The sequence below is a fragment of the Rhinopithecus bieti genome, unplaced genomic scaffold (assembly GCF_001698545.2).
Source record: "Rhinopithecus bieti isolate Rb0 unplaced genomic scaffold, ASM169854v2 scaffold_641, whole genome shotgun sequence".
Taxonomy (NCBI): domain Eukaryota; kingdom Metazoa; phylum Chordata; class Mammalia; order Primates; family Cercopithecidae; genus Rhinopithecus; species Rhinopithecus bieti.
In genome coordinates, this window is record NW_016803417.1 from 3,262,280 (window position 1) to 3,274,567 (window position 12,288).

The 12,288-nt window shown below is 39.0% G+C and overlaps 1 protein-coding gene across 9 annotated transcripts in view; it reads right to left on the bottom strand.

The window, feature by feature from the left end:
- Window positions 1-5,006: 5,006 nt before the first annotated feature.
- The window catches only part of LOC108536611 (probable global transcription activator SNF2L2), a 29,458-nt gene continuing 22,176 nt past the window's right edge, over window positions 5,007-12,288 (bottom strand). For all 9 annotated transcript variants that reach the window (XM_017883545.1, XM_017883567.1, XM_017883598.1 and 6 more), the window contains exons 4-5: window positions 7,470-7,889; window positions 5,007-6,027 (exon numbers count right to left, since the gene is read on the bottom strand). In XM_017883545.1, coding sequence (XP_017739034.1) covers window positions 5,951-6,027; window positions 7,470-7,889 — 497 coding nt within the window. In that variant the 3' untranslated portion in view covers window positions 5,007-5,950. The remainder of the gene's footprint in view (window positions 6,028-7,469; window positions 7,890-12,288) is intronic.

The window sequence follows — 12,288 nt, forward strand, 5'->3', positions numbered from 1 at the left end:
TTCTGCGGGGTGCTCGGGCCGCTCACCTCTGGCCCCGGGCCTGCGGGACAAGAGCGACATGGGCAGCTCGGGCGTGGGACGGCGCCCCGCGGGCCACACCCGGCCTGCCCGCCGCCCCCCGGGGCCCAGTGCTGGGGACCATTAAGTGTCTTAAACACCTAAGGGAAGAGAAGAAAAAAAAAAAAAAAGGAGGGCAAGGAGGAAGAGGAGGAGGGAGGGAGAGGAGGGCAAGGCAGGGAACGGGGTAAGAGGAAAAGAAAACGGAGAAGGAAAAGACACAGAAAGAAAAAAGAATCTGGCATCTATCCCCATAGGGAAATGGCATTCACTAACGAACATGGGTTCAAATGATCCGAAAATGACTGCAACTTAATACAATTAGGGAAACTACCGCCAGCTTTTAATGTAACTCTACAGTGGGTTGCTTGCTTTCCCTTCTCTTTCTTTCTTTCTCTTTCTTTTTTTAATTACAGGTGCATGCAGAGTTCAAAAAAGAAAAGGAGTCACGCAACAATCAGATGCAATTTCGGTATAGTCCTAAAATCACATCTTGCAAATTGCACCTCAAGCCCTTTTAGGACAGACCTCTATCCCAGTCTGGAATAGCCCTGCTGTTAGAACCCATGCTTTACAAACAGAGCAACGAGTTTATCAGTCTTCTGATGTGAACGACAAGCAGCACACACTTTTTCTTTTAAGGCCTATAAAGCATATTTCAGGTTTAATCAGTGAATTTTGGGAACTTAAATTTTTTCTTACTACATATTAGAAAACATTTCTTAAAACATTCATTTTAGCCAAAAAAAAAAATCTGCTCATTCCACCTAATAAAATTAGCAAATATTAGGATTCAAGGGATCATTATCCCATGTTATCAGAATAAAATAATATGTAATCTGCAAGCTTGTCAAAGTGCATTGAATAAATTAATTTAAAATAATTTTCCACATTGAACTTCAGGAGTTTAAGTTAATTATTAGGTACAGACTTAAATTTTTAAATGTTCCACTTCTCCTCCTAGATGAATTTTTAGTTGCCTTAAAATTATAAATAATTTTAGTGATGATACCAGATGAGTTAGTAAATTTTTTTAAAAGAATCTCAGTAAGCAGATGTTAAAGTCCAGAGCATTCTTCCAATTTTTTCTATATCCTTTCTAAGAAAAAATAGCTATTAAATGGTAACAAAAATAATAGTCTGTATACTTCAGAGCGATTTAATAATTAACCATACAACGACATATATTATGAAAAATTGAACACATTTATTCAATTTCCAACAATCACCAATTAGAAATGGGCTTAAATGACAATACAAAGAAAGTTATAAGCAAACATTTTGACAGGGGGAATGTGAAGAATTAGAAGAAATTGCTTAGGAAACTACAGTGTGTGTCTGTGTTCGTGTCGTGTGTGTGTGTGTGTGTGTGTGTGTGTGTGTGTGTGTGTGTGATGTTACTGTTCTTTTCCCCTCTTTCTAAAATTAGGTAAAACATTTCCAAAAGATACGGAGCTAGGTAAGATTTCTTCATGAGGTAATTTCCAGCAGTGGTTCTAGGGGTTGATGAAAAAATCTTAGGTGGAAAATACACTTCATTTTATTTTTAATTTTAGGTATTGTACCTCCATAATTAAGAAGTTTTTTCATCTAAGTACTTTTTTTCATGTATAAAAGGTCTTTTATGTAATGCATACCTTCTTAGAGTTCCTTTCATCCATATATAAGAAACCAATTTCTAAATATTAAGTCTCAGGGTTACTATGCATTGGAATAAATTATTGGGGAAGTTTTAGAATATTTTCCCTGGAGATCTTTAAAACAGGGCACATTTTCATTTGGGTTGCTCTAGATGTGATCCAGTCAAGTAAGAAGAGATACATATTTCTAACATTTATTTTAATTCCCTACGATTCTATGACTCTCCTTAAGAAGCTCAAGAAGCTGGTAGAATTTAACATATTTGAAGACTTGGTATAAGCATGCTAAATCAGGAATTTAATACATTTAGGTCCTCTAAAAGCAACTACCTTTGGGTCTTACTGATAATATCCGAAGAATTACTTTAAATTTAATTCTCAAAGTGTTTTTCTTCCCAGTTCAAATAATTCATCAACAAAAACCATAACACTGCAATCGTGTTATAATTTCACTTGTACTGGCACTCTCCTCTTTAGCATTATTGTCTAGAAATACCCATGCAGAAGACTATGAAGACTCCCTGAGATATAGTCACGTCATTATTTTTAAAACTACATTTAATCAAAGAAAGGTACCCAAAGCTTATCTGTCTTCTCTGGTCCAGAATCTAGTCTGTGACTCCAAACTAGACCTGAAACATGCATGGACAGCCTTCTTCAGTCACTAAATAGAAAGACATTCTAATTTTGTTGATTCACCCGTAACACTGAGAGACACAGAGAGATTCAAACATCTAGTTATATATTCCAGTCTCCAATTTAAAAGTACTGCAACTTGCTGTGCACTAAACAGGTACACTTAAACACCCTGTATCTTTCCAGAAAAAATGCTCTTTCACCTCAGCTGTATCACCTGCTGGTTGTGTGAGCCTGAGCAAGTTACTCAACCAATCTGTGGCTCAGTGTGCTCATCTATAGAATGCGGATAGTAACAATAGCCACCTCATAGGGCGGTGGTAAACATCCAATGAGCTAACAGTGTCTACATGCTCAGCCCTCAATCCTCAGCTCTTGTCATTTTATTGCCACCAAGGATAGGGAGGTAAAGAAGCCTACCTGACTCAGCTTTATAGAAAAACCACATGGCAAAAGAAAGGTCTTTCAGGAAATTCCATACCATATTGGGAGTGCTCTTTTTCTAAAGCAATTTCAAAGTGTTTCAACAGTTAAATACAACTCCTCAGCACAGATATTCAGATGAGTCCGCCTGCCATGTGCTCCCTGGAGTCTGCTACCAGAGCGACTTAGAGCAAACTCCACTTCCTAGCTAAACACCACAAGTTCATTTACCGTGTGGGTCTATTTTCTCCTCCCTCTGACAGACTGTATAAAAATGACTACTTACAGAGGCTGGGGAACTAACACAGCTTGCAGCAATTAGCCTTGCCCAAGTCTAACTACCTATTCATTAGGTTTTACGCCTGTCTGTCCCTCAGGCGGCTTACGGGTTCGTTTGCCTGGCTGGCTTTGCTCTCTATCCACAGAAATTACCTCCTCTACACCAGACCCTGGTGGTCTGCTACTTGACAAGACTTTTCCCTGGTATCTTCAAATGGAAGACAAATCACATTCTTTAGTTTATCTCTTGCTCCCTTTCCAACATAAACAATTTAGGTTTCATTGTCAGAAGTACAAAATGCCATCTGCTTTCCCTTCAGTCCTCACTTTAGGAGTCAAAGTAGAAACAAAGTAGAAACTCTGGCCCTCCAGAAGGGAGTCCCGGTGCAGCTAAGCAGGGAGGGAGACAGTCTTTACTGAATGCATCCCTATACCTGATTTGAAGCAATAGGGCAACAAATGTATTAAAATACCCAAGTCTCACAGGCACAGAACTTCTAAGCATTCAGAGCTCCCACTTAGTTTCCAGCATACAGGACATTCATGCAAATAAAAGATCTATGCACTCAATAGGAATTTAAGTGGTTTCCACAGGTTGGAAAAAACAAATGCAATAAAACATATTTAAATTGAGCATATAAAATTTCAGATATCAAAACAAAACACTTTATTTTCTACCATAAGGTCTCTCCCTCACCCCTCAAAACACCAAACTTTTCAGTTCCCATTTTCTTTCTGCTTGAATCTCTGAAAGGAAAAGTGAATCAAAAGAAAAAGAAAAATGATGGGTTAGATTTGAGTGGTGCCCACAGCAGGCAAGGGCACATTCCATCATAAGAGTGGCTGACATTTTGTAGGAGAAACCACTGCAGAGTTATGTGTTCCATGTGCAATGCCTCAACTCCAACCATAATTCTTTGGTGTTGGCTGGATGATGTCACTTTTGGTGAATTATAACTTTGGAGTAGATTTGAGGCAGACCACCCCAGCCAAAAAGATTCTCTTCCCACATGAATAACACTAGGAAATGGAACAGAAGCAAAATGGGAACACAACTACCTCTACATAAGTGAATAACATCCTGAAATATTAGCAGGGGTGTTTAAAAGTAATTATTTTATAAAAAAGGAGATAAACAATAAATAGACTAATATTAACTTTAAAAAGAAAGTCATGCCTTATTTTTACTTTTCTAAAAGCCAATCTAAAAAAACAATTATTTTTTTGCAAGTAAGGTTATCTATTTCCCTAATGAAACCTGTGATGTGGGGACAAGTTCAGCAATGCTGTCAAATGGAAGTGCCCTCTCAGTGACAGAATGGGCTCATTCTATTTGAAGGAGATATCTTCTTTCCTCCTTCATTCATGTCTCCTTTCCACTCTTCCATAAAACCCTACCTGCCCAAATATTGTCATTTCTAACGAAGCCCTGACTGTTGACAATTTAAAAAGACATGAGCAGTGAGTAATAAAATGAATTCCCTTTAATGACAGGCACCTGATGATGACGGAAGACGTAGGTACTGGAGCCAGGTTAAAAAAAAAAAAAAAAAAAATAAGGAATAGAGCCCTCTCTTCTGAAAATGATCCAGAAAATGAACTCAGGATTGGGTTTATTAGGACATGAAGCATTTATTGTGTATAAGTATCCAGATAAATGGAACTTCATCTTTTAAATTTTACTACTTTGTTCAGTCATATTATTTTAACCTTGGATTAAAAAGGTTTCTCAAACAAATCATTCTGCTTGCTATATTCTTTTTTGAGACAGAGTCTTGCTCTGTTGCCCAGGCTGGAATGCAGTGGCAAGATCTCGGCTCACTGCAAGTTCCACCTCCCAGGTTCACACCATTCTCCTGCCTCAGCCTCCCAAGTAGCTGGGACTGTAGGTATCCGCCACCACGCCTGGCTAATTTTTTTGTATTTTTGGTAGAGATGGGGTTTCACCGTGTTAGCCAGGATGGTCTCGATCTCCTGACCTCGTGATCTGCCTGCCTCAGCCTCCCAAAGTGCTGGGATTACAGGCTTAAGCCACTGTGCCCGGCCCGCTTCCTACATTCTTAAATGATATCTTGGAATCTTTTACTACTGAGTCTAGATCATTCTTTAAAATATCAATGCTTGAGCCAGTAAGATTACTAATTTTGTTGATACTGTGTCCCAGAGTAAGAGGAAAAAGGCTCACAGGCTCGAAGTAAGGTGTGCAGATACTGTCTCTTTACACACGGAAGTAAAATGCTTGCATCTTGGTACCCAGACTTTGTGATAGGTTTTTTCCCTTGTCATGAGCCTTTTTGCCATGAAGCAGCCAATATGGGAAAGTGGTTAAGAATATTAGTTCTCAAGTCAAATTGCTGGGGTCTGAATCCTGACTCTCCATATTAGTTGTGTGACACATGCAAAGGACTTATCACTGAGAATGGCACGAGTAGGCTAGCAGGCACTCAGTGAGGATAAGCCACACACATACATATACATATGTGTTTTTTTCTTCTATCTGGCTGCATTCTCAAGAGCTGGAGTTTCGCAGTTTTAAAACCTCTAAATACTTTTAGGGTTCAAGCTGTCCTTTTCTGCAGTTTCCTGTATAACTTTTTCAGTTCCCAAAGCTCAGTCCTCTATGATCCTCTACCTACCAAATGCCTCCATGGTAGCCACACAGAAATCTGGAGATGAAATATTTTCTTGCCCTTTTAAAACCCATTGCCATGGTATGAAAGTTTATGGTCCCCTCAAAATTCATATGTCAAAATCCTAATTCCCAGGGAGATGATATCAGAAGGTGAGGCCTTTGGGAGGTGAGTACTTGATGAGGGTAGAGTCCTCATAACTGGGATTCGTGCCCTTATAAAAGAAGCTCCAGAGAGCTGCCTTGTCTCTTCTGCCATGTGAGGACACAGTGAGAAGGAAGCCATCTATAAATCGGGAAGCAGGCCCTCACCAGACACTGAATCTGCTGGTGTTTTGAAGTTGGAATTCCCAGCATTCAGAACTGTAAGAAATAAATTCGCTGTTTATAAGCCACCCAGTTGATGACCTTTCATTACAGCAGCTCAGACTTACTAAGACATCCATTCTTAAAGCTATACCAATTAATAAGATGAGTATATCTCTTAGGTAGGCCTACTCTTGGAGCTGCCTCTGCCAGAAAATAAACATATACAAACTCAATAGGCAGAATATTAATAAAAAAATACTAAACTGAACTCTCTCCCATGGTATAAGGCCCAAAACCCAGGAAGAGTACCAACATCCCAAATTAATTATTTGCAACAACCTGCGTGTCAGAACGTGCCTAAATGAATGGAAACCACTCAGAGGAAATGGTATTAATGTCAAGGAAGTACCTCATTCCCTAGAATCCAAAGCTTTCATTAGAATAGACCCATAAACTCTCTGTTTTTCCAGTTCTTTAACAAAACGCTTCCTAGAGAGAAAACAACCTTCATGGAAGATTACTCCACAGTCCACAGTCCCCTGCACCTCTGAAGTCTATCAATGGGATCAAGACAGAGGACCAAGAGGCCATGCAAAGGATTATATCATTTCTACCCATTGTATAATGTCATAGCTTCAGATTTCATCCCAAAGTATATAAGAAATAGGCCATGTTGAATCTGTTAGTCTATTATGAACAAATGCTATTGATGTTTCTATCATGCAGTGCCTCTTACAGTAATGACTATGATAATAATTTAAAAAATAATCCCATGTGGGAAATCAACTCTATACGCTCATGCTAAAAATGGCTTTTTCTGAGAAATTGGTAAGAACTTCCTTCCAAATGGCGAGACTTAGATACAGGACTTTGTCTCCTTTTGGCTCTGATTGTCAAGAAACTCAAGTCATCTTTGAAGCAAATATAGCAACTATGAGAGCTTTTGCAGCCCTACTTGCTTACCTCCATTTCTTACTTTTTTTTCTATTTTCCCTTATTTCTGATCTTTCTACTCATAATTATTTTACAACAGGCATGCTTCTTGTAAGCCTCTCCAGATGTTCTTCATAACAAAAAGGGATAGAAATAAACAAATCAACAAATTATAAAATGGCTCTAGTGGGACTGATTTGAGCAGTGAGTTTTGGGGATGAAATGCACTAAGTCCAGAGGTTCTTAACCCTGGGTGTGTGGACGCGCTTCCAAGAAACCTTGAACCTCTTGAAAGAGAATGCAAAATCACGGGTGCTTTTTCCCCGGGTCTCCAGCTTGCACAAGCACCTCTTAAGGTTAAGAAACACTGCCCTAGGTCTCAACAGCAGAGGAAGACCAAGAATCTTGGCCGTCTGAGTGGAGCAAGGATAGAGAGCCAGTGGGGTATAAAAAAAGGCTATGTCAGCCCTGGGCTTGTACCAACCCAGTGTTTTGGTGTGTGAGCAGTCTTTCTTATCCAAGTTGGACCATGGCATTATTCATTTGGTTGCGTATTAACCTACCAGATGGTCTGTTGTAGTTAACAAGGGCCGGCTGCTGTTGTTGCTGCGTCTGTGGTTGCGGTGGCTGCTGCTGCGGCTGCTGTTGCTGCTGCTGCTGCTGCGGCTGCTGTTGCTGCTGCTGTTGTTGCTGCATGCCAGGCAACGTCCTTTTCCCCTGGACTGCAAGCTGCAGCGTTTCAGGGAGGGGCTGGCCCCGGGCCAGCATTTTATAAGCTAAAATCTGAGCTCGAAGCTGATGCAGCTGGACGGGACTGAAAGGTGAGGGACCTCTGTTGGGCTGGCTCATGGCCTGCGGATCACTTGGGATGAGGGCCCCTGGCTGGCTTGGTGGCATCTGAGGTGGAGTTGGGCCTCCTCCAGACATAGGGCTGGAGACGTGCTCTGGGGCTCCTAATGGAGATGGGTGCGGTGACATATAACCTAAAATAAAGCACAAAAGAAAATCACAGGCTGCCCTTGACAACCCTGAAAGAGAGATATCCCTGAATATTCTAATAATTGTCTGCAGCAACTGTGTGATAGAAATTTAAATGACATATCATTTATTAATTATATGTAGTTTAAGATTTTAATATATTAATATGTGCTTTACATATATGTAAAATTTAAAATTTTCTGGTAGCCACTTTAAAAATGTTAAAAAAAAAAAGCAGGTGAAGTTAATTTAAATGTATTTTATTTAAACCAACATATCCAAAACATCATTTTAAAACATAAAAATTGTTGGTGAGATATTCAACCTTCTTTTTTGTCACACTAAGACTTTGAAATCTGCTAAATATTTTACACTTAAAGCACATCTCAATTCGAACCAACCACACTTCAAGTGATCAATAGCCACATCAATAGTCCCAGAAGGTAAACCGTTAGTGGTTGTTGTTCACCTAAAGGAAAGGCACCAAGGGACAGTACTGAATGGTAAAAGTAGTTCCAACTGCGAGAACAAAACCTGATGGCACCTGATATATCTCAATGGGGAACAAAGAATGTCTCAGGTGGAGAGCAAACACTTGGTTTATTGTTATGCATGCTATGAATAACTTGCAATTATTGAGTGCCTACATGTTGTGGGTACTATGCAAGGAGTTGTCTTGCACTCAACTATCACAGTTGGGTTCTCCCTAGTAGCAGAGCCTTATTTAAGGATTGAGTACCAGCAATTTACTGGGAAGGTGCGTGGACACTAATAGGGGTATGAAAAGGTAATATAAGGAAGGGAAGGCAGCCAATAAGGGGGGGCATTATCAAGCCATCTGCCGCAGTGGGTATCTGAAGATTAATTCAGTGCAGAAACTTTGGAATATATGGTAAATAACTTGCCTCCAAATTATTCCAGGAAAGGGGTAAAGAAGCCGGGGTATTTACACTCCTGCAATCAGCAGCCACTGGTTAAGTCACTGGTTATGACTAATGCTCTAAAGATTATTGTTCTCCAGGGACTTTGCCATATGTGGGAAAGGTAGATGGAAGTGAACCAAGACACTGATTCTGGGCACAGGAAATCAGGCTGGTGGAGGTATAGAAATGGTAACGGGAATCAAGAAGATATGGGTAGAACATACATTATTTCTTCAACACTTACAACAACCCTAAAAGATATATACTGTTACCACATTTTTTAAAATGAGGAAAATGAGGCTCAGAGAGCAAACCAGTTACCCAAAGTCACACAATTAACTCTTGACAGCTTCAAGATTTAAACCAAGGTATGCCCTTTCCATGATCTCATATAAATTTGGTTATATGAAAATAAGTCAGGGACTTGAAAGTTTCAAAAACCTTCTAGAACCACTTGTGATATAACATAAAAATGAGAATAAACAGTTTGGTTTCTAAGAGATCTAAATGGGAAATTTAAGAACACTTTTCTGGGGAAGAAAAATCAAAATGCACAAAAAAACCTCAAGGGACTTATTTCAGGAGATGATCTGCATAGCTTGGCCATAGAATTCCTAGAAAAGCATGACTGAACATTGTTGGAGAGAGATCCAAGATGAAGGAGAGAACAAAGTGGCCTAAAGCAATCCAAAAGGTGTCCTTGAGCTGAAACAAAGTGCGAATTAATCAAGTCAAAGGTGTCCCAGAACACAGCATTACATACATAGATGGATGAAAAGTCTCTTCCCTTTAATAAATGTAATCGTGTCACAGTTCTCACAAAGGTCATCACATAAGTGTTTATTAAATTCCTGCTGCATGCTCAAATCTAAGAAAAGTTTGAACTGAAAGAGCTCTGTGCATCTGCAGAATCACAGAGGCCCGAGAATATATGACTGCCACCAACTGGGGATTCACCCTCATAATTCACAAGACCAAAGAAAATAAAAGATTCAGTTACTTTTATCTCCAACTGTCATTTGGAGAGGGAGGCAAATTTAGCATGATCCCCTAAACCAAAAATGGGTTTTACTCCACCAATTGATGAGAAGTAGAACTCTATTCAGGGAAATCCTGCCCTAAAGGTAAATAGAAGAATTGCTAAATTTCACTCCACAAATCCCTACTCCGTGAGGAACCACAAACACCATGCAGTTTAGGGTTTGAGTTGGTTATATAAAATAGCCAAGAAAATTCCCTTGAAAGCCTGCAAGACTAGCAGAAATTTAAATCCCAACATGTCATTGTTATAACAATAAACACTTAGAGAATATCAATAACAGACACTTAACTTCAGCATTAACATGCTTCTTTAAGAAGGCTTACATGAACCTCTTAATTGTAATGCTAGTACAAACTGGTAGTCTATTCATTATGATGTCTTTCTGGCCAGCCCTGAGTTTACCACAGGAGGAAAATGTTCCTACCAAACCTGCTAACATTTTCACAGTAGAAGAGATATGACCAGGGCTTAAAATTAGTCATACGTTTCCTGATTTCTGGTCTTTCCTATTTCCTAGGGTCATCAATTAGAATCTCACTCATGGCAAATCATAAGATGCCTAATACAATGAACCAAAATATTAGGCAATCTAGTCTAAATTCATGTGTAACACTATGTCTTACATCACTCTTTGAAACTATGAACAAGACAACATTATGAAAGTGAGACAGTTACATTAAGCATAACAATTTAAACTCTGAAAAAACCTGGTCACTGGAAAATCAATACAAAAAAACTTACCTCAAATTTGATCAAAAAAATTGAGAGTGAAATAAAAATCATTTTTGAGTTAGTCAGTACAACAAAATTTCACCTCAAATTTGATCAGAAGAAAACGGAAGTGAGAATTATTTCCCAGAATTTGTAGGGGATGTGAAGAGAATCATTCTGTCACAGTATGTTATTAAAATAGAGATTTTATTTCTACATGAATAGCATCCCATAAAACTTGAAGAAAAACAGAATCTAAGTGATACAACAACATCACATATTTTGGTAATTATCTTTAGTTGAGAAAACAGAGTGGGGAAATTGCCTGAGAGTGAATATACATTTGTCGGTAGGATGACAGTGTTGATGCAGATTCTGCTCTTTTTGGAATCTTGTATGATTTGCTCGTTCGAAAGTGGTCAAAAGTGGCAGTTTTCTTTCCCTAGTTTTCAAGGGCTATTATCTCCCCAGTTTCACCTTGCCTCAGAGAGATGCAATAACCTTTCTCCTATTAATGATCTGGAACTTCTAAGTGCCAATATTAGATGAATTTTCTCTACACACATGCACACACACAAAAAAAAACTTAAATATATACCTGCCTTTGAAGGGTTTCTATCCAATGGACTAAAAATAAACAGTGTTATCGTTGAGACCATAAGGTACACAATTCGGTATTTATTGAAGGAAATGGCTTTGCTTCTTGACCAACACCCTAAAATAACCTAATAGGTTGCTAGGTAGTTAAAGCTCGCAGCCTTCCAATCAATACCACATCTCTTCTGTTCCTGTGTTTTTATATTAATAAATGGCTTTTCACAATGAGTTTTTTAAAGACACGTGCTATTACCAAGTCTAAATTCTTTTTAGATCATTATATAAAATAGGACTGCATTATACTAATACTGCTTTATTCAAAAATATACCCTAAAATAACTCATTCCTCAGCCTACAATGCACTTTACTATTTTAGAGAATATTACATGTTAATTCTGATTCCCTCTAATGCAGACCTTTGCATTTAAAGTTATTATACTTCATTGAAATCACATAAAAGTTGAGATCATTTTCAACTGTTGACTCTTTAACACACAGACTTCCACACCTAATTGAACAAAATTTACTAATATCTATATAGCCATGTGCTAGATATCATGTAAAGTGTTGTGGATTCCAAGATAAATAAGACATCATTTTTATGTTGAAGAGAGGAGCCAAGTGATCACAGAAATAAAAGTAAAAATGCTCTCAATTACGATTTGTGCATTTGAAGTGGTTTTAGTTTTCAGGTTTTCCTAGGACTCCACTATTAGAGTTACTGCAATGACTGGAGCAGAAAAAGTAAGCACCTGGCTTCAAGAATCACTAAATATTACTCATCTATACCTCCCAGGTATTAAAAATAAAGGTTTAAGTCCAGGCATGGGGGCTCATGTTTGTAATCCCAGCCCTTTGGGAGGCTGAGGAGGGTGGATCACCTGAGGTCAGGAATTCAAGACCAGCCTGGGCAACATGGTGAAACCCTGTATCTATTAAAAATACAAAAATTAGCTGGGTGTGGTGGCACACGCCTGTAGTCCCAGCTACTCAGGAGGCTGAGGCAGAAGAATCGCTTGAACCTGGGAGGCAGAGGTTGCAGTGAGCTAAGATCACACCGCTGCACTCCAGCCTGGGCAACAGAGGGAGACTGTGCCTAAAAGTAAAATAAAAATGAGGCCGGGCGCGGTG